This window comes from Anser anser (assembly GCF_964211835.1).
Source record: "Anser anser genome assembly, chromosome: 10".
Classification (NCBI taxonomy): domain Eukaryota; kingdom Metazoa; phylum Chordata; class Aves; order Anseriformes; family Anatidae; genus Anser; species Anser anser.
The window spans coordinates 12,070,104-12,090,818 of record NC_139730.1 but is presented as its reverse complement, the minus strand read 5'-3'; the positions used below and the strand labels follow the sequence as shown (position 1 = coordinate 12,090,818).

Below are 20,715 nucleotides of genomic sequence, written 5' to 3'. Positions count from 1 at the left end.
TGCAAGACATGCATGTGCATGCTCGCAGACACTTGCAACACGTGCATGTCTGCACATTTGCACACACCTTCAACACATGCATGTGCATGCTCGCACACTTGCACGTACTTGTAACACATACATGTGCACACTTGCACACACTTGCAGCATGTACCGGCTTGCACACTTGCACACACTTGCAGGACGTGTATCTTGCAGACACACATGCTTATGGCCGCACACACACGCATGTGGCTGCACACCCGCGTGCCGCCTGCCCCCCGTTGTGGGGAGCCGAGCGCCCCACGCCCGGCCTCTGCTCCGCGCGCCCCCACTTAACGGCTGCCGCCTAATTGCGGCCGCCCCGGGCCGTGCCCTCACGGCCCCCGGGCGTTAACTCTGAAGCCTACCGAGGGCGGGGGGCGGGCGGGGGCGGGGCCCGGCCGCGATGACGCAGGCAGCGGTGGGCGGGGCCGGCGCGGGATTGGCCGCCGCTCCCTCATTATGCTAATGCCCCGCGCCCGGCCGGGGCCGGCCGGCTGACGTCACCGGGCGGAGGGGGGGGGGCCGAGCGCGGCCGGGCCGAGCCGAGCGGCGCCGAGCGGTCCCGAGCGGTTCCGAGCGGTTCCGAGCGGTCCCGAGCGGCGCCGAGCGGGGCGGGCGGGGCGGGGCGCGGCGCGGAGCGGCCATGGCCGCGGCGGGCAGCGGCGTGGCGGCGGCGGCGGCGGCGGCGGAGGCGGGGGCGGGCCCGGGCCCGGCGGGGGCGGCGTTCAGCACCGCGAACAGCGGCCGGGTGAACGGGCTGAGCCACCCGGCCGGCGCCATCGCCATGAAGGACCACGACGCCATCAAGCTCTTCGTGGGGCAGATCCCGCGCAACCTGGAGGAGAGCGACCTCAAGCCGCTCTTCGAGGAGTTCGGGCGCATCTACGAGCTCACCGTGCTCAAGGACCGCTTCACCGGCATGCACAAAGGTACGGGCGGCCCGCGGCGGGGCGCCGGCGGCCGTGGGCTCCTCAGGTGGGGCTCCTGAGGTGCGACATCACGGGGTGGGGGCACCCCCGAGGTGGGTGCCCTGAGGTGGAGGCAGCCCTGAGGTGGAGGCAGCCCTGAGGTGGAGGCAGCCCTGAGGTGGAGGCAGCCCTGAGGTAGGGCTCCGTGAGGTAGGGGCTCCGTGAGGTGGACGCACCCCTCGGGTGGGACATCATGGGGTGGGACATCATGAGGTGGGGGCACCCCCGAGGTGGGGCTCTGTGAGGTGGAGGCGGCCCTGAGGTGGAGGTGCCCCTGAGGTGAGACATCATGAGGTGGAGGCAGCCCTGAGGTGGTGGCAACCCTGAGGTGGTTACCATGAGGTGCAGGCTTCCCTGAGGCAGGGCTCCGTGAGATGGGACACCATGAGGTGGAGGCACCCCCAAGTTGGAGGCACCCCTGAGGTGGGTACAGTGGGTTGGAGGCACCCCTGATCTGGAGGTATGCCTGAGGGGAAGGCACCCTTGAAGTGGAGGCAGCCCTGAGGTGAGTACCATGAGGTGGAGGCTCCCCTGAGGTAGGGCTCCATGGGATGGGACATCATGAGGTGAAGTTATCCCCGATCTCGAGGTAGACCTGAGGTGGAGGTACCTCTGAGGTGGGGTATCGTGAGATGAAGTTACCCCTGAGGTGGAGGCATCCCTGAGGTAAATGCACCATGAGGTGTGTAGGTGCCCCACAGGTGTAGGTACCCCAGAGCTGGGGCACCATGAGGTGCAGGTACCTCTGAGGTTGGGGTACCCCTGTAGAGGGGCACTCCTGAGGTGGAGGCACGTGTCTGAAGCAAAGAAACCCCTGGGATGGGGACAACCGCCCAAGCAGGAGGCACCCACCTAGATGTGGGGTGTTCCCACCTGCCTTGGGAGCAGCCACCGGCTGTTTTGGGCACTGCCTGGGCTGGGGATGCCCACCTGGGTCCACCGCACCAGAGTGGGACCGTGGAGCTCTGGGTGTCACCTGGATGGGACCTCGTGCTCTTCCGCAAGCTGTCACCGCACTCCGGGACATTTTTGGAAGCCGAAACTTGGCGCTAGCGGATGCTGGTGTATCGGTACCCTTCGGCCTGGGATGACTCCTGGACTCCTTCATTCTCAGCACCCAGGCCTCCAAAATGCCTCCGAAGCTGAATTTGTGCCCTAAGGCAAGGGGATTGCACCGTGCCGGCCCCAATGGCACTTTGTCCAGCACAGGTTTTGACCGCCATGGCCCAGGAACACAATGTTATTGCGGATGCTCCTCTAATCAAATGCTGTCCTTGCTCCTGGCGAGCCTCAGAGGGGAAACGTGGCTGCCGCTGCTGCCCTCCGAACTTCTCCTGGGCACCGTCCACATCATTGCCCGCAGAGGGGAAAAAAAAGGAAAAGAGAGCAGAGAGGAGGAAGCCAGCTTGATTACAAATGGCAAACACTGGAAACGCAGGCGGCTGGGAAGGCAGAGGCACCCACAGCTCGGGGCTGAAGCGAGCCACTGCATCGACCTCCGTTTTCCACCTAATATTTAACCAAAGGGGCTCTGTCTTTGCCCCCACAGGGGCTGATGTGCCCAGGACCCCAGGGTGGCTGAAGGACCCCATCCCTCGGCGCCCCCCGCCCCGCTGCCACGCTCCCTCTCCTCCGAGGCACGCTGATTGTACTTATTAAGAGTTATTAATACTTAATCAGCTGGCGGATTTAATTGTGCCAATATTAAAAATGCATCAATGTCAATTTTATTCATTAAATATTTACTTTGTTGAAGGGAAACTGTTTTGCTGCTGTTTTAATATCACTTTCAGAAGCTTATGGATGTGACCTCGGCAAATACGGGGAGCCCTCGGATAGGGAGCGGCGCGGCGGCACGGGGACCCGGGATGCTCCCGTGGGGACAGAAGAGAGCCGGCCCCGTCCCTGCCGCGTGAGCCGTGGGGTGAGCGAGCGCTCGGCAGCGTGAGTCAGCGTGGGAAAACCTCGCCCCGGGCGCATTTCTGATTCCCGAAGCGCCGCGACGTGATGCTGGAGGAGCCTTCGCGGCGCGATGCCATCCGCAGCGGGGAGGATGCTCCGGGGTGCGCGGCATCGACTCTTGGAAACCTGCTTCCCGGAGGACTTTGGCTGCAGCTTTCCCCAGGGCTCCCCGGTGCTGTGCTTGGGGCCGGAGAGCTGCTGGCCTCACTGTGCACCCTCACCTTCCTCCTGCTGCTCCCTCGTCTCTTTTGCATTAACATCTCCCTCTCTGCTTTGGGGCTGAGCTCAGGGCTGGCGGTTTTGCTCACGTGCACGTGGTCCCAGGATGGGTGTCCGGGTGCTGATGCGCCCCAGAGCCACGTTAGCCACCGGGTGCTGGAATTTGGGGTGCTCGGGGCATTGCGATGGGTACCAGGCCAGACGCTAATCCTGTCTCCCCATCTCTGCAGGCTGTGCCTTTCTCACCTACTGCGCCCGCGACTCAGCCCTGAAGGCTCAGAGTGCCCTGCACGAGCAGAAGACGCTGCCAGGGGTAAGTGACAGCTGGGAATCGGGGTGAGATTTAGGGGTTGGCACCGCATCGACCTCCCCTGCCCATCCGCGGTGCCATGGGTGCAGTGGGCGCTCTGCTGGGCACATGCAGCGTGCACAGGCATCGCTTTGGCTCAGGGGGTGCTCTGCACAGGGGGGCTGTGGCCTCAGCTGTGCCTTGTGTCACCGCATCACCGCTGTGATGAGTTCAGAGCACTCAGCCTAGCGCTTGGGGACGACGCCGGAGTGGCCAGGAGACTGGGGATGACACCAACTCCGTGGGTGCTGGGTGCGTGCTCAAACGCAGCCCAATTAAACGCAGGCTCGTCACATTTTAACAAATCCCCGTCCACGGGGGTGGGTTTGTCACCCCTGGGTGACACGCCGGGGCGCCAGGGCGCCAGGGCGCAGCGGGGTCCCAGCGCAGGGCGCAGGAGCCGCTCCAGCGGCCGCAAACCGAGGCATTGATTTTCTCCCGCCCGCGTGCCGCTGCGCTTTCTGTGGGCTCCGACCTCCCGAGCTTTAACAAAGTGAAAATAAATATTTAATTATTCTCCTAAATCAAAATCGATAGGGCAGCCGCTTGGCTGGGGAAAGCGCGAGGCCCGTAAATACACACGCCGACCTCGGGCGTGCGGGGAGCCCTTTTGTTACCGGGCCGGAGGGCGCCGCCGAGGGCGCCGTCCCCACCCCGCCTTCCCGCTGCACGTCAGTAGGCTTCAGAGTGAACGGCGGGGGGCTGCGGGACGAGCCCGCCCGCCCCGCCCCGCGCCGGGCACGCGGCCCCGGGCCCCGCTCCTCGCCGCGTGGGCGCGCCTCTGCGGGTGCGCGCTGCTCGCGCTCGCCCCCGTGCTCGTGCTCGCCCCCTGGCGCGGCGAGGGGGGCGTGGCCTCGCCGAAGCCCCGCCCCTCCCCGGCTCGGCCCGGCCCGGCTCGGTCCGGCTCGGCCCCGCCCCCGCCCCGCCTCCCGCGCGCGCCGCTGCGCGAACCGAGCCGAGCCGAGCCGAGCCGGGCCGGACCCAGCCGAGCCGCCGCGGGTGGAGCCGGGCCGGGCCGGCTCGAAGCGGGCCGAGCCGGGCCGGGCCGAGCCGGGCCATGCAGCTGCCGCAGGTGCCGGCGCCGGGCCCGCGGCCGCCCGTGCTGTGGGTGCCCGCCGGCTCCAAGATCCTCTGCATCGAGGTAGGGCCCCCGCCTTTGTCCGCCGGCACGGCTCGGCACGGCCCCGCCCGGCTGCGGGGGGGCAGCGCGTGTGTGCGTGCGCCTGTGCGTGCGTGTGTGTGTGTGTGTGTGCAAGGGGGTGCGCGATGGGGGGACGCAGGGTTTAGTGGGGTGTGCAAGGGGGTGCTGCTGGGAGCGAGCGGGCGTGCAGACGGTAAGTGGGTGTCTGCGCGCGGGGGCCGTGGGTGTGCGTGCGGTGCAGCTCGCACACCCAGAGGGGCGTACGGCCACCTGCACGTGCGCGTGGGGCCGGCGTGCGGCTGCACGTGGGCGTGCGGTTGCGCCGAGGGCGTGCGAGGACGGGCGGACGTGGGGCTGCGCGGGCGCAAGCGTGCACGGTGGTGCACGGAGGCGTGCTGGCACGGGCATGCACCAGGCTGCGGGCGTGCACGGCACGCGTGCAAGTGTGGGTGTGAGGCCGTGGGCACAACAGACGCGTGTGGGAGCGCTCAGCGAGCCCGGGGGTACCGAAAACCCTTTCTGGTTTTCTCCCCGGCGCAACGCAGCCCCGGGGGAGGTTGGCGGGTCCCCGCGGCCCGGTGTTCCCAAACATCAGCCGCTCTCGGAGGACCGATGTGGGTCCATAAGCGGCAGGCGGAGACGGGAGGCACATCGAAACGGCGCTCTGCGGCTCCGAAATGTTATTCTAAATCACACGCACTGGGTTCATTATGTTGAGTGTATCACGGCAGGAACGGGAGAGATCTTCCATCAAAGGCCGCCGTGCTGGTGAACGCGACCGGCAGCGCCTCCCCCCCGCCCCCCAAAATGGGGTCCCTCCTCCCGGCTGTGACAGCAGGATGCAGGGACCCCGTGTCCATCGGTCCCCTCCCCGAGCATCCCTGCCTCTGCGCTGACATCTCCTCCCCGCGTTTCCCGGGAGACGAGGCGGTTGCCGTGGAAACCGCCCTCCTCTTCTTCCCGAGCCTTCCTCCTCCTCCTCATTGAGCCTTCCTCCTCATCATCATCACCTGGGGGCCGGTGCTGCCCCCACCCAGCTCTGGGGGTGCCACCGCGGTGGCGGCGGTGGCATTTCGGGGCACATCCTTGTATGGGTGGCTGCCTCCTGCGGGTGTCCAGCCTGACGCGCGTGCCCGTCTTTACACGCCCGTTGCACGCACGTCCTCGCGCGCCACTGTTGTGCGCCCAGGCCGTGCAGTACGTTCCCGGCACACCCGTGGCGTGTTGCATGCGTGACACCCCCCACACGCATGCTGGGTGCACGCGTGTCAGCCTGCCGTTGCCGTGACGACCCTATCAAGCACATGGCGCGGCAGCGCGGGGGATGCACGCTTGTTGCCGTGGAAACTGCCGTAATTGTAGCGCGTTTTCAGAAAAAAAGGGGGGAAGAGGAGGGGGAGAGAGGTGGGAAGGAGAAATGGCCCTGTGCGGCACTGGGCCAGGCAGGCACGGCTGTGGGGACGCTCACACTGTCCCTGCGTCCTGGTGCACACACACGTCACGCCCATGGGTGCAGGGACAACACAGCGCCTGGCACGCGTCACACCCGTGCACGTCCTCACTGCCACCGCGTGGCCTCACCAGGCAGCGGGGGGCACCTGCCGCCCCCAAAGCGCAGCCAGCCCCGCAGGGCTGGGGCTGGACCCTCCGCTCTGTCCCCGTGCCGTGCCCTTGTCCCATGCCCCCAGATCCTGCCCTTCCCCATGGAAGGTGTCACCGGGGGCTGTGGCACCGCCGCCGACCGCCTGCTCCCGGTTGTGTGTTGCAGATGAACCGCCCCATCCAGGTGAAGCCGGCGGACAGCGAGGGACGAGGAGGTAGGTGCACCCCCCGAGCCACCTGAAAGGGCGTGGGGCCGCCCGATGGATGCCCTGAGCACGTGGCTCGGCAACGTTTCAAGTCAGAGGGCTGAGACCTGGCACTTCTCATGATGCTGTTGAGTCCCAAAGGCCCTCAGGGACCGCAGCCGCGCGGGGACCCGCAGGATGTTGGCGTGACGGCCAGCTGCGCCCTGTCCTTCTGGCCGGGGCGGGCATCCACGCGTCCACAGCACGCCGCGGTTCTTTGGCACAACGCAGCTGCTCCGAGCGCGTCCTGGAGGGACACAGCAAATAAATTACCCACTTACCGAGCATAATTGGTGAGGGATTAAAAATCGATGGGTGAGCTCGGGTGCCCAGCTCCGGCCCCCTCGCCCAGGAGGCGACGCTCGGCCGCCTTCGCGGGGAGATGGTTTATGTTTAACCAGACAATGCGTGAGCCCTATTCCCTTAACTAATTTTCCCGGTACCTTAACGGACGGTGCATTAATCGTCTCCTGCTGTTATTTATTTATTTCCCCGGCAACGCTCTGACAGGGCACCTTATTTTCTTTGTCAAATGCCATTAGCGCGCGGCGGGACCGTGCGGCCGCGCAAGACAGATGCTGGTAATAATCATGAAATTCTCATTATTTACTCTCCCTTCTCTCGTGTTTGGGTTATTGATGTCCCCCGGGCACGGCCGGGGACTGCGGGTTATTCTGATAGTCAATCATACGAATGCAATTGCTGGGGTTTTGTGGGCTTTGTTCCCCAGCCACATCGCTACGCGTCCTGTGGCACGGGACAGCATCGGCACCACGGGAGCAGGATCCTGGTCCTTAGCCCCGCCTCACCCCTAAGAAACCCCCCCGCAGGAGAGGGTCCCCACCCCGTGCGTTTTGTAGGATGGGGAGGAAGAACCCTGCGTCTCCACCACGGGGTTCTGCACTGGTGCTGCTGGCCTCCCTCCCTCCCCAGCCTCTTTTTCCTCCACGACCATTTGCAAACCTGGCACAGGGGAGGGAACGGCGCGTGGCGTCCCCCTTGCCGACGGGCTCTGCTTTGCTTTTAGAAGACAGGAAGCTCTTTGTGGGCATGCTGGGGAAGCAGCAGAGCGAGGACGACGTCCGGCGCCTCTTTGAGCCCTTTGGCCAGATCGAGGAGTGCACCATCCTCCGCGGGCCCGACGGAGCCAGCAAAGGTGGGAAACAGGGAGCTGGGGGATGGGAGCTGCCAGCCGGGCAGCCCCCACAAACCACCTCTCCCGTGCCCCCGCTCTGCCCGCAGGTTGTGCCTTTGTGAAGTACGGCAGCCACGCCGAGGCGCAGGCTGCCATCAACAGCCTGCACGGCAGCCAAACCATGCCGGTAAGCGCCGGGCGCGCCCCGTGGCTCTCATCCTACCCCCTGTGCTGTCTCCATAATCCAATCATGGGCTAATTTGATCTGTCTAATTGGATCAAAATCCCAGTTTGTTGTCCACATCACCCTGAGGTTCATCCTTTCCTCACGCTGGGGGTGGGTGCGTGGGGCTAATTCCCTCGCTCCAGGAGAAAGGTGTGATTTAATTAACACCGAAGGTCAAAACCGTGAGCGAGGGGGAAAGGAAAACAGCGGTCAGGGAGCAGCCGCCGGGAGGAAAGACGGCTGTAATTAAACCTCGCATCGATCACTGCTTGCTGCTGCCAACCAGGCGGCATCCCAGGGCTGCGGGGCGAGGACGCTGCGGCTGCCGGGAGCCAGCAGGTCGTCCCCAGAACAGGGTGACATTTTGGGGTCACGCCAGGCCGGTGGCCCCGCTGTCAGCCCCATCTCGCCCCCGCTGTAGGGCGCCTCATCCAGCCTGGTGGTGAAGTTTGCGGACACAGACAAGGAGAGGACCCTGCGGCGGATGCATCAGATGGCAGGGCAGCTGGGCATCTTCAACCCCATGACCATCCAGTTCGGTGCCTACGGGGCCTACACGCAAGCGGTAGGAGGTGGCATGGGGTCAGCACGGGAGGGGACACGTCTTTTTTCAGGGAACGTGCTGGAAATGCTAATTTATCCTCCCTTGCCTCTTTCTTCCTCTGCACCTCGCTCACTTTTCCCTCTTTCCTCCCTTTGTTTTTCCTTCCCCCTTCAGATCATGCAGCAGCAGGCGGCCCTGATGGCGGCGGCGCAGGGGACCTGCCTGAACCCCATGGCCGCCATCGCTGCCGCCCAGATGCAGCAAATGGCCGCCTTCAACGTCAGCGGGCTGGTGGCTGCCCCCCTCACCCCTTCTTCAGGTACAGCCCCTGGTTTCACCCCACCACCCACCTCCTTGGTGGCCTCGGCGGGGGGACGCCGGCGCTGATGCCCTCCCTCCTGCCCGCGGGGCCGCAGGTACGAGCACCCCCCCCGGCATCAGCACGGCGCCCGTGCCCAGCATCGCCACGCCGATCGGGGTGAACGGCTTCAGCCCCCTGCCGCCGCAGACCAACGGGCAGCCCGCCTCTGAGACCATCTACACCAACGGCATCCACCCCTACCCAGGTGCCGTCCTCACACCGCCCCACGCAGCGTGGCGGGGCTCGGACGCGCTCCCCGGTGCCGGGGACGCGTGCTGGGAGCTGGTCATCCTTGGCTTTCCCTCGCTTACTCTCTTCCTTCTCCCTTCTTTTCTCTTCCCAGCTCAAAGCCCCACAGTGGCAGATCCCCTCCAGCAAGCCTACGCGGGCATGCAGCACTATGCAGGTCTCAAACCTCGCTTGCACGTCTCCCTCTCTCCCCGCTCTGCTCTGTGCCGGTTCCTGGAGGGGGACTGTGAGCGCCGCGGGGGGGTCAAAGCTGGGCAGCGCGGCCCCACGCGTCCCGGGCACGGGTTAGCGCAGTAATGCAGCGAGAGAAGGGTGTCAGAGCAAGCTGTGGAAGTACTCTGAGCCCGGCAGTTGGTATTTAATTAGGAGCACCGGTGGCGATTTCCAGCTTTGCAACAGAAAACAAAGCTTCTGACCCCTGGTCATTGTTTTGGCCAACCAAAAGTTGATAAAAGCCTCTTTCCTCCACCTTAAGGCCGTGTTACTGGTGCCCTCAGCATCCCTACTGGGAGAGCCGTTCCCGCAGGCCAGGGCCCTGCTGGCAGAGGCAAGCTGCACTGCAGGGGGAGCCAGCACCCCAGAAAGGCTTTTGAAGCCCAATTGCGCCCTCCCACGGTGCCACGTCCCACCCCGATGCCACAAGGGAGGAACGGGGCCTCAGGAAGCAGCCACCACCCGAGCAGCGACCATGGCTCTGCTCAGACCTCTGTGCCACCAAACCCCACGTGCTGGGGACGCGGTGATGAAGCCCCGCTGGGGCCAGCGAGGGTGGCAGCTGGGGACATCCCTCCGGGGGCCGGTCCCCATCCTGTGCCAGGGTCTCAGCGCCGTGTTTCTCTGTTCCAGCAGCATATCCCACCGCCTACGCGCCCATCAGCCAAGCCTTCCCCCAGCAAGCGCCCATCATCCCGCAGCAGCAGCGGGAAGGTAAGGGGGGCACCCCGCTGCGGGGCCGGCTGCTCTGCCGCTCCCGGTGGCCCCCGCCTCGTGGCTGACATGTGGCCCTGTCCTTTGTGTGTCACCCAGGTCCCGAAGGCTGTAACCTGTTTATTTATCACCTGCCCCAGGAGTTCGGGGATGCAGAGCTCACGCAGATGTTCTTGCCTTTCGGCAATGTCATCTCTGCCAAAGTCTTTGTGGACCGTGCCACCAACCAGAGTAAATGCTTTGGTAAGTCACCGTCTGGGGCTCTCCCCGGTGGCCGGGCAGCACCGATGGGTGACCAAACCCAAAGCAGCGTGGTGGCTGTCACCCCAGGGCTGAAGGACCACGCCGTGCCAGGACAGAAGGACATAACCTCCTGCTGCCGCTAATTAGGATGTCACTGCATCACCTTCGTGTCCCCAGACCTCATCACCCCCAGTGTCCCTGCAAACACACGTACCCCAGTGTCCCCACAGAACCTGTCAACCCCGTGTCCCTGTGGATCCTCTCACCCCAGAGTCCCCACAGGCCCCGTCACCTTGATGTCCTCACAAACCTCGGTGTCCCCAGAGATGTCATCACCCAGCGCCCTGCAGTTTGGGGCTTCGCTGTCCCCCCAGACCTCCCCACCCCAGAGGCCATTCCTGGGCTTTGTGAGCCCATCTGGGGGAGCATGGGGTCCATGATGAAGTTGGGCCGTGACCCTGTTGAAGTCGAGCAGCGAGGTGTGATGCTGGTGGTGACAAACTGTCCCCCCTTCTGTCGCCCCGTCCCTTGCCCCCAGGTTTCGTCAGTTTTGACAATCCGACTAGCGCTCAGGCAGCCATTCAGGCCATGAACGGCTTCCAGATCGGCATGAAGAGGCTAAAAGTCCAGCTAAAGCGGCCGAAAGATGCCAACAGACCCTACTGACCCCTGCCCACCCTGGCCCTACGGAGAGGTAAGGTGGGGACCTGGTGGTGTCACCTGCAGCACCACTGGTTTGAGCCGGATTTTCTCCAGAAATGCCCTCATGCATGTGCTGGGCTCTCTGCTCCCAGAAGAGTCTGTGGGGCTGGGCGCCTGAGATAAAGAGCGTCTGTTTTGGGTAAAATCCCAGTGATGTGGGATTAGTGCTTCAGCTGGGCACTGCCAGGGTGGGCCGGATCCTGCCCAGCAGCCGTGGATCGCTCACGGAGCCTTCGCTGTCTTGCAGGTCGGGCGTCCCGCGGTGTCTGACGACTTTCCCCTTCCCCAAGTGCAGTATCCAAACCCGTAACTCTCTTTCTTTGCAACATGTCCCGGAGGAGGAGGAATAGGAGGAGGAGGCGATGAAGAAAAAAACGCGAAGAAGAGAGCCATTCTGGTCGTAGCTTTTCTTTTCCTTTTTGATTTTTTTTTTTTATCCAAACGGTCTTGTTTGTTTCTTAACGGGATTGAGAGAGCGAGGAAGGCAGGAAGGAGAGCGACGCGGCAGTGGTAGCGGGGCTCAGATTCGCTGCTGGCCGCTCGCTGGGACTCGCCAAATCCCTCGCCGGGAGAGAGGACCAAGGCCCGGGCGGCCGGGACGTGAGCTACCTTTTTAAAGCACTCATTTGCTGCTACAAATTTCCCAGGAGGAACGAGGAACAGAGGCTCCAAGCGGACTTTAAACCAAAGGCAGCGGGAAGGGACCAGCCTTGGGCGCTTCACCTGGAGGATGCTTGTTTGGAAAGAGAAATCGTGATAGTTTTTTCCACGTCTGGCTGGGAAAAAGAGGGAAAAAAAAGGATAAAAGGATGTTGGACTTACAGAAGATATATATAAATAAGTATATATATATATATCCCATGGAGCAGGGTGGCGGGACACGCACTTCCCCCTGCTTGTCACTGGCACAGGGACATAGGATTACTTGTTTCAGAGTCATATCATTCCTTAGAGTTTAGGGACCAAAGGACTATTGCTTTTTTAAATATATATATAAATAAATTAATTTAAAAAAAAACACACAAAAAAAAACAGGAAGAAGAAAAAAAAAAAGATTTAAGAAAAACCTCGGGCGCAAGAGCTGCGAGCGGCGCCAAGAGGAGCTTAAGGGCTCGGTCTGGGGGGGCTGATTTGCGGCTGAGCGCCGGGGAGGGGGGATGTTGAGGGATTTTGGGGTGGTTGCAGTGGCCCCAGCAGCCAAATCTGGTCAAAAGAGCCCCTCGGTCGCCTGCGGGAGACGGCGAAGCGATTTGGTTCTTTGGCCCTTTTGTGTTTTTTTTTCTGTTTGTTTTTCAGCCAAAAAAATTAAAAAATAAAAAATGTGAGGTTTCGGCAGAAATGAAGCGAAGCAAAATAAAATTATTTTGTCAAAATCTTCACCTTGGTTTGTTCTTTGGAGCAATCACTGCATGCTGGAGTCCTGCTGCGAGCCAGGGCGGTGCTGGTGCGGCCACGCTTCCCTGGAGAAGGAAATGGGACGGGACCCAACGTGCACCAGCAGCCTCTTGTTTTGGGGTTTTTCTTTGCTTTTTTTTTTCTGGAAATTGACATTTCCTGAAGGAATTTGCCCCCACAAGCCAGAGAAGTGGGTGCGGGCAGCGTCTCTGGGGCAGGAGCAGGCCCCCAGCACCGCTTGCCCGCAGTGTCAGCATTGTTTCGGAGCGATGGGGAGCTTTCGCAGGGCATTGCCGCGTCCCCTTGGGTGTCCCCTCGCTGCCACACTGGGAGACTTCAGTAAACGTGGGAAAGTGGCTTTATTCATTTTATTTTTAAGGGAAAAAAAAGCCCACAAACCTAAGCAAAAAACGATGGCATGGTCTCAGCTGCAGTGCAGCAGGGAAGGGCAGTTTGGGTTTTTTATTTATTTCGGGTTAACCCCAGGACCACGGTTAACCGCGGCGCAAAGCTACATCCCCGTCCCTTCCCCACAGCCCCTGCCCACCAGGGCGTTCAAAGAATTTTACTACACCGTGACAGATTTCTTTTCTCTTTTTTTGTCTGTTTTTTGTTTTTGCATGTTTTTTTTTTTTTTTTTTGCTTCAGTTTCTCGACTTCGGTAAAAACGCCGTCGCTGTAAACGTGAGGAGGGACAGCCACCACCGGGCACGCGCCGTGCCCCACGCTGGGTCGGGGACGATGTGGGGACAAGGGACCACTCAACCCGCCCGCTGCGCGCTCGCCGCTTTACGCCTATGTACAGGGAGGTGCCGCCAGCGTCGGTGCCCCCGCTTCTGCCCTGCCCGGAGCCGCGCGTGTCGCCCGGCCGGCACGAAACCCGCTCGCCCATCCTCGGCCAGGGGCCATCGCTCAGCGCCCGGGAGCGCCGCGGTGGGTCCCAGCCGCTCAGTTTGTGTACACCTGAGTCCCGATCACACGCATGATCTCCTTCTGGATTTTGGGGTCCTGAGTATTGATATTGGCGTCTCCCACTTGGCCGTCTTCGTACCTGGAGGGGTAGAGAGGGTGAGGGGGGCCCGTGGGGGCTGGGCGCGGGTGCGGGGGGCGGCAGGACTCACACAAAGAAGAAGCGGGTGCAGACGTGGTCCGAGACGGGGCAGACCCAGATGTTGCCGTGCTTCTGCAGGTCCTTGGAGGTGATGACTGCCGAGGGGAGGAAGGGGCTATCAGGCGGGTGACGGGTGACGGACGGGCACCGGGACTTTGCGCTGGGGACCCCAAGCCCCCTGTGGTGCCCAGCTGGGGAGGTGGGCGCTGCCCGTCCCCCCGCCACCCCACGCGGCCCCGCACCTTCGCAAAGCGCGATGCAGTTCAGGTTGCGGCTCTGGAGGAAGCGGGACTGGATGGAGCGGGTCTGCGGGGAGAGCAGACGGCGTCACCCCCCGTCCTGCTCCGGTCCCTGACACCTCCCCGGCCCCGTCCCTGACCCCCACCGCTGTGTCCCCCGCCACGTCACCTGGGGGATGGTGTTCATCCGGTTGTACCTCTGCACCAGCTCGTCCTTCGAAGGCATCCGGTGCTGCCCTTTCCCCATCCCTGTGGAAAGCGACACGGCGCCGTCACTCCCCGCCCGCAGGGCACCCCAGGGGGGATGCTGCGGCCAGCGGGCAGGAGCTCCCCGGGGTGACATGGGGACAGGTGAGGACACATGCCACAGACACCCGCGGGGACGGCCATGCGGGATGCTCCTGTCCCGCAGCTGAACCCTGGGAACCCCCACAGAGGGAGCAGCGGCTTTCAGAGCTGGCAAAAGGAAGAAGTGGCCATTGTGACACCTTAAAGTCATTTTTTGAGCCTGGAAAATGCTGATTTATTTGTATTTTTTTCCCCGGTGACCAAAAGGGTGCATCGGAAAGCCCCGGGTTGGCAGGGAGAGGCTGGTGTGGGGAGGATGGATGCGGGATGCGGCCGGGAGGCCTCAGCACCCTGTTCCCACGCAGCTCCTCCAGCCGGCACGGCACCGAGCAGCCCCGGGCCCATGCAGGGAGTGGGGTGGGAGCACAGGCGGGATGGAGCGGTGCAGGCAGCCTCTTACCTGAGTATCCAAAGGAAATACTGGAGATGGGGCTCAGATAGATGCCCTTGCCATAGGCTGCTCCATGCAGCTTGCAGGAAAACACCGGGGTGAGCGACACGGGGCCCACAGCAGCCTGGGCATGGGGCACGGGCCGCGGCGGCGGCGAGCAGCATCCCTGGAGCTGCCCACATCCCTCCCTGCCCTCCCGCCCGGATTTGGGGCCGGCGGCAGCCAGCAGTACCTGCAGTTTGGTGTAGGACGCGTTGACTAGCCCGTTGCGGAGGATGGAGTGCCAGTTCTCAATGTGAGAGCCGCTGCAAGAGCCAGCATTGTGTCAGCCCCGGCCCCACAGTGCCCAGCCCCGCGGTGCCCCATGGGGGTCCCACCAGCCCCCCACCGCCCCCCGGTAGCTCACTGGAAAGCGAAGGTGCTGCCGTAGAGCTTCTTGGCAGTGCGGAAACGGGCTTCCTTGGCCGGGGGGCTGCTCAGCAGGAGGAACTGGTGTGAGGTGTGCATGAACTTCAGCTGCTACCAGCGGAAAGGGAAGAGCAAAGGCGGCGCCGGCAGGGAGAGAGGACAGACAGACAGACAGACACAGATCATGCACGGCAGTCCCCAACCCCACGCCCGCCCCAGCCCAGTGCGACTGTCCGGAGCCCGGCCGGAGGGCTTGGCCATGGCACAAGGGCCAGGAGCCATCGGAGCTCACCCATCGCTGTCCGCAGCATCTCCTGGCTCTTGTCCTGTATCCCACCTCCCGCATCCCAAATCCTCCATCCTCTGTCCCACAGCCTGCATCCGATGCCCCATATTCTGGGCACACATCCCGTAGCGACATCCTACATCCCATATCATGCATCCCACCACCTGTACCTTACATCCCACACCCTACATCCTGCACCCCATGCCCGTGCAGCTCTATCCCCGTCCTAGCTGGGCCACTTACCCTGCTGAGAGGCAGCTTGACGATGTGGGACCTGTTGCTGGAGATGATCCTTGGGAAGAGGAGGAGGAGGAGAAAGAGGTCAGACAGGGTGGTTTGACCCAGGATGCGAGTCCCACCCTGTCCCTGAGCCTCGGGTGCTGCCTGCTGGGTGGTCGCAAACCCCAGGAGAAAGCAACCACGATGGAGCAAGGGGCTTGAGCCCCAACCCCGTCCCCTGCAGCACCCTCGGCCTTACCATTGCAGGAGGGGATGTGCCAGGGGGTCCAGCTTGTCCATCTGCTTCTTGATCTCCAGATAGGAGCCCTGGCAGAGGCACGGTGGAGGTGAGAGCCGCTGTCACCCACCCACCCACCCGTGAAGGGCACCAAAATGCCAGCCAATGGCATGAAGGGTCTCACACGGGGCCAAAATGTTGGGCTGGGGCCACACCACATACCTGGGTCATCTCCCGGATGGACATCACGCTGTCCAGGGCCTTCTGCAGCCGCTCGTAGTTCTTCTTCTGCACATGGGGCAGCAGAGGGGCGGCCGTCGGAGGGGTTCTCCAGCCCTGGCACTGGGGAGCGCTGCCCCACTGCTGCCCCGCTGCTTACCTTGGGGTTGAAGGCGAGCGTTTTGGGGTCGTTGGGGTCCACCACAGAGGGGTAAGGCTCAAAGATGATGCTTTTGCGAGGAGACTCCAGCGCAGCGCGGCACATGGCCACCAGCAGGTCCACCACCTGGGCATGGAGACGGTCAAGTGGCACAGAAACGGGGTCAGGGCAGCACCCCAAGGAGACGTCGCTTTGGTCATCCCAGAGATGCCACCCTCGTGCCACGCACCCACCGCACCCCCGGTCCCCGTACCTCAGCACCTGTGGCCACCTCCTCCGCTGCGCCGGACATCACGCCCAGGGTGTAGAAGGAGAAGACGCACAGCTCCCGGGTGCACACGGCCGGCTGTGGAGGGGACAGGCACCACGTGTGGCATTGGTGACAGCGACACGGGGTGACACTTGTGCCCGCCCGGCCGCTGCCAGCACCGCACCTTGAGCATGGAGCCGTTCTGGAAGACGTGCTGCTCGTCGCACACCACGCAGTACTCGTTGAGCGTCGGGATGCGCTGCTCCGCGTACTTCATGATCTGCGGGGCAGGATGTGGGAGTCAGCCCCATGGTGGCAGTGGTGGCCTGGCCACTCGGGCGCCTGGGAGACGTTTGGGACCACTGCGAGGGACCACGGCAGGAGCCAGACCCTGCTTTGGAAACCCCAGCGGGATGTGGGGCAGTGGAGAAGATGCTCTGGGTAGCAGGATGGGGACAAGTGCGACAAGGGACAGAGGGGACAACGCTCTGGGTGCCGGGCTAGCTCCCAGCGGGATGCAGGGCGCTCACCTGGACGAGGAAGCCGTACTCCAGCGTGGGGATGTTCTTGCAGTGGCCACCAACCTGCGACAGAGCCGGAGCAGTGCCAGCTGTGTTACCCTTTCCCCACACGCCCCCTGCCGCATCGGGAGCCCCCGAAGGCCCCGGGTGCCCCCAACACCCTCCCAGGGGGACACGGCCGCACCAGGGACGTGCCACCAGCCCCGATGCCACGCGGCTGGGGGTAGGAGAAGGGGAGGGAGAGCAAAGTGAGCCCCGATGCGGGGTTGGCACCCACCAGGATGTTGAAGGGGGCGACACCTGCCTGGGTGCTGGGGGCGTAGCCGAAAACCTCCCCCTTGGGGTTCTTCACCGTGCAGGAGACGGAGCGGTTCATCAGGCGGTTGACACGCACCTCGGGCGCGCCCAGCTTGCCCTTCAGCACCGAGTCCGGGATGACGGGGAAGCTGGGCGACCTGCGGGCACAGGACCGGGGGGACGCTTGTCACCGTCACCCTCCCCAGATGGCGGTTTCCCTCCTGGCTTCTCCTTCCCCCTAAATCCAGCACCCAATTTGTGCCTTCCTGTGTGTTTTTGGGAGCTCCCGCTCTCCTTGGCAGCATCCGAGGTGCAAATGGGGAAACTGAGGCATGGTGACAGAGGAGCGAGGGTCCCTGGTGAAGGTGATGGGGGCTGGGACCCTGGGGACACGGCTGGAACCTTACTTGGGGATGGGGGAGAAGATGCTGAGGCCCGCTCGGAACTTCTTGATGGTGCCACTCGTCTTGAACCAACTGTGCCGCTTCTCCTGCTGGGTCTTCAGGAAGTCGTTGCTGAGGTGTTTCCATTGCTGGGATGTGAACATGCCCAGGATCCTGGCAGAGAGGTGGCATGGGTGCCCCAGCAGGGTGCCAGCACCCAAGGGTGCTTTGGCCAAGCTGGGGGTGTTCTGCCGGGTGCCCCCTGCCCCCCAGCTCCTCGTCACCAAAACCCTGTGACAATCCCATCCTGGGGCTGTAGGGTGGGCAAGCAGACGTGGCATGATGGGGACAGGGGCACCCGGATGCTTTTGAGGCAAAACACTCCCAAGCCACCTCCCTACCACCCCGGGTCCCCGCGGTGTTTCGGCTCTTACTTCTTCAGCTGCAGACCCAGCCCGAAGCCCTCCTTGTTGGATGGCTGGAAGACCTCGATGGACGGTTCTGCCAAGAGCGAGCCGCTCGTCACCCAGCGCCCGTCCCACGGGCACGCGGGGACGCCCCGACTGCCCAGCCCCACTCACCGGGGCCATCGAGGTACTGGGAGAGGGAGAAGCGCAGGCGCAGGACGATGGGCTCCGTCCGAAGCACCTTCCACGCTGTCGCCACCTCCTCCTGCCGAGGGACAGCCATGGGGACCCCAGCTGGATCCAGGGAACCCAGGGGACACCCCACCAGCATCCCATGCTGGGGACACCCCCTGTGCCACGGGGACTCACATCGAGGAAGCTGATGTTCACGTGGAGGTCAATGTCCACGTCGTCGATGGTCCCATACTCCCTGCAACAACATGAGGTGAGGGGACGGGGTGAGGCTGGCATGCCCCCTGTGCCACAGCGGGTGGCCTTGTGGGCATCGTGACGGGCACACGTGGTTCCCTGCGTCCCGGGGTGGCATGGGGAGAGTGCAGGGGACCTGGGGGTGCCACGAGTGGGTGACAAGGAGTTGTCACAGCCAGGGGCCCCAGGGATGCCATGGTGCACACCTGACGGACACGGCATTCTCACTGTAGATCTCCTTCACGGCCTCGATGTCGGCATCCAGCTGCGGGTGGCGGTACAGGTCGGCGGCGCAGGTCCCCTACGGCACAGCGCCCGTGGCATTGTCAAACATGGAGCCCCCAGACCCTTGTAAGGGGGCAGGGGCTCCCTGAGCCCCCCAAGTGCCCAGTGGCACCTGTCCCCAGCAGCGGCTTTACCTGCACCCCGTAGAGGAACTCCTCGGACTCATTGTCCCCGTCGGAGTCATCGTCCGTCCAGTACTGGCCCTTGAGGTCCTGGGGGGAGCAGATTGGGGGGCAGAGAGTTAGGGGGGGGAGAGAATTTGGGGGAGGGGGCTTCAGGGAACAGATTGGGGGGTTGGAAAGGGAGGTTGGATGGGTCTGAGGGCAGGCTGAGGGAGCAGGTTTTGGGAGGGAGATTTTGGGGGAGGTTTGTGGTTGCAGGTTGAGGAGGGTGAAGGTTTGGGGGGAGAGACTGAGGGGGAAGACTGCAGGGAGGTTGGGGGGCCAGGTTTGGGGGTACAGGTTTCAAGGAGCAGATGGGGAAGCTGGGTTGGGGGGCAGATTTGGGAGAGGCAGATTGGGGGGAGCAAGCTTGGGGGCAGGTTTGGGGGTGCAGATTGAGGGATATAGGTTTGGAGGTGTAGGTTTGGGGGGCAGATTGGGAGGTGCAAGTTTGGGGATTCAGGTCCAGGTAACAGGCATGGGGAAGGTTTGGGGTATAGGTGGGGGAAGCAGTTTGGGGGTGCAAGTTTGGGGGTACAGGTTTGAGGTGTAGGCAGGGAAAGCAGTTTGGGGGTGCAGACTTGGTGGGTGCATAATGAAGGGTGCAGGTTTGGGGGTACAGGTTTGTGGGACTGATTTGGGGGGCAGGTTTGTGGGTGCAGGTTTACAGAGCAGGCAGGAGGGTGCAGGTTTGGGGGACAAGTTTGGGGGTGCAGGTTTGCAGGGCAGGTTTGGGGGTGGAGGTTTGGGGTGCAGGCAGGAGAATGCAGGTTTGGGGATACAGGTATGGGGGACAGGTTTTGGAGTGCAGGCTTGGGGTGCAGGCAGGAGGGTGCAGGTTTGGATGACAGATTTGGGGGTGCAGGTTTAGGGGTTGGGTTTGGGGACAGGTTTAGGGTTCAGGTTATGGGGTAAAGGCAGGGGGGACCCGCACACCACCACCCAGGGACCCTGCAGCCGAAGGGGGGGAGCTGCACCTCGCCCCTCCCTCCCTCATCGGGGGGCTCCCACCCCACAGGAGCCATTTGTGGGGGACACAGGGGGACACAAAGGGACATGGAGGGGACACGGGGGGACCCGAAGCCCACGCTCGCTGCCGTCCCCCCCTCAGCGCTGCCACCGCCATCCCCGTGCCGGCCTGTGCGGCGAGGCCTGGTCCCGCCATCACCGCCAGGCCCCGAATGAAGGGGGGGGGGGGGGGGGGATGTTGTCCCCGTCCCCCTGTCCCCTCGTCCCCGTCCCCATCGCCGTCCCCTCACCATCTCAGCGCTGGCGGCGGCCTGCCCCCAGCCCTGCCGCCTCCATGCTGCCGGGCGGGCGGGCGGCCATCGGGCCTTGACGTCAGGGCCCCGGCGCCTCCGTCTCCCAGCAACGCCGCCCGGGCGGTGACGTCACCGCGGGGACCCCGGCACCGAACCCCAAAATGTCCCCCGGTGTCCCTAGGGACACCCCAAGTGTGCGTGTGGGGGGGGGGAGGGGGACACGGCATCCCCGGTGCAGGTCCCCCTGGTCCCCTGCGGTCCCTCACAACCCCACGTTGGTCCCCACGCAGTGTCCCCATGTCCCCTGCACAAGGGCCCTGTGGTCCCTCACGGCCCCATGTTGTTCAGCATGGTCCCCACTCAGTGACCCCCATGTCCCCTTGCACAAGGTCCCAAGGTCCCTCACAGCCCTGTGTTGGTCCCCACCCAGTGTCCCCCATGTCCCCTGAACAAGGTCCCTGTGGTCCCTCAAGGCCCCGTGTTGTTCACCATGATCCCCACTCAGTGTCCCCCATGTCCCCTGCACAGGGTCCCCGCGGTCCCTCACAACCCCACACTGTGTCCCCTTGGTCATAACTCAGTGTCCCCGATGTCCCCAGCACAGTGATCCTGAGGTGCCGGCACTGGGTGCCCACAGTGGGTCCATACATTGCTGGCATGAGGTCCCCAGTGTCCCCTCCCCATGGTGCTGGCACATTGTCCCAGCACCAGGATCCCCTGGTCCCAATGCAGAATGTCCCCATGGGGTCCCCAGTGTCCCCAGCAGTGTCCCCACGGTCCCAGCAGAGGGTCCCCACGGTGCTGGCATG

The 20,715-nt window shown here is 63.5% G+C and overlaps 2 protein-coding genes across 16 annotated transcripts; one reads left to right on the top strand and one right to left on the bottom strand.

Moving 5' to 3' along the window:
* Positions 1-667: 667 nt before the first annotated feature.
* On the top strand, positions 668-12,276 carry CELF6 (CUGBP Elav-like family member 6; the record flags this gene model as incomplete). 9 transcript variants are annotated; one of them, XM_083850506.1, is made up of 13 exons in its annotated part: positions 668-953; positions 3,404-3,486; positions 6,432-6,480; positions 7,538-7,666; positions 7,753-7,832; positions 8,293-8,436; positions 8,590-8,734; positions 8,832-8,981; positions 9,120-9,182; positions 9,872-9,952; positions 10,052-10,195; positions 10,734-10,889; positions 11,145-12,276. In XM_083850506.1, the coding sequence occupies 12 exons, from the start codon at positions 668-670 to the stop codon at positions 10,859-10,861; spliced, it is 1,482 nt and encodes a 493-aa protein (XP_083706632.1). In that variant the 3' UTR covers positions 10,862-10,889; positions 11,145-12,276. The 9 variants fall into 9 exon arrangements, with proteins under 9 accessions (XP_083706632.1, XP_083706633.1, XP_083706635.1 ...); XM_083850507.1 differs by having other exon boundaries at positions 673-953; positions 9,875-9,952; XM_083850508.1 differs by having other exon boundaries at positions 699-953; positions 7,541-7,666.
* A 599-nt stretch (positions 12,277-12,875) lies between these two features.
* On the bottom strand, positions 12,876-20,029 carry PARP6 (poly(ADP-ribose) polymerase family member 6). 7 transcript variants are annotated; one of them, XM_083850491.1, is made up of 22 exons: positions 19,904-20,029; positions 18,618-18,695; positions 18,405-18,499; positions 18,139-18,199; positions 17,944-18,034; positions 17,797-17,863; positions 17,387-17,536; positions 16,960-17,137; positions 16,692-16,745; positions 16,346-16,441; positions 16,165-16,257; positions 15,912-16,037; positions 15,755-15,820; positions 15,554-15,621; positions 15,319-15,367; positions 14,788-14,900; positions 14,614-14,686; positions 14,391-14,460; positions 13,812-13,891; positions 13,646-13,709; positions 13,414-13,498; positions 12,876-13,343 (listed from the first exon to the last, which is right to left on the bottom strand). In XM_083850491.1, the coding sequence occupies exons 1-22, from the start codon at positions 19,904-19,906 to the stop codon at positions 13,241-13,243; spliced, it is 1,863 nt and encodes a 620-aa protein (XP_083706617.1). In that variant the 5' UTR covers positions 19,907-20,029; the 3' UTR covers positions 12,876-13,240. The 7 variants fall into 7 exon arrangements, 4 of the variants coding, with proteins under 4 accessions (XP_083706617.1, XP_083706618.1, XP_083706619.1 ...); XM_083850492.1 differs by having other exon boundaries at positions 14,788-14,897; XM_083850493.1 differs by having other exon boundaries at positions 16,987-17,137.
* Positions 20,030-20,715: the final 686 nt, after the last annotated feature.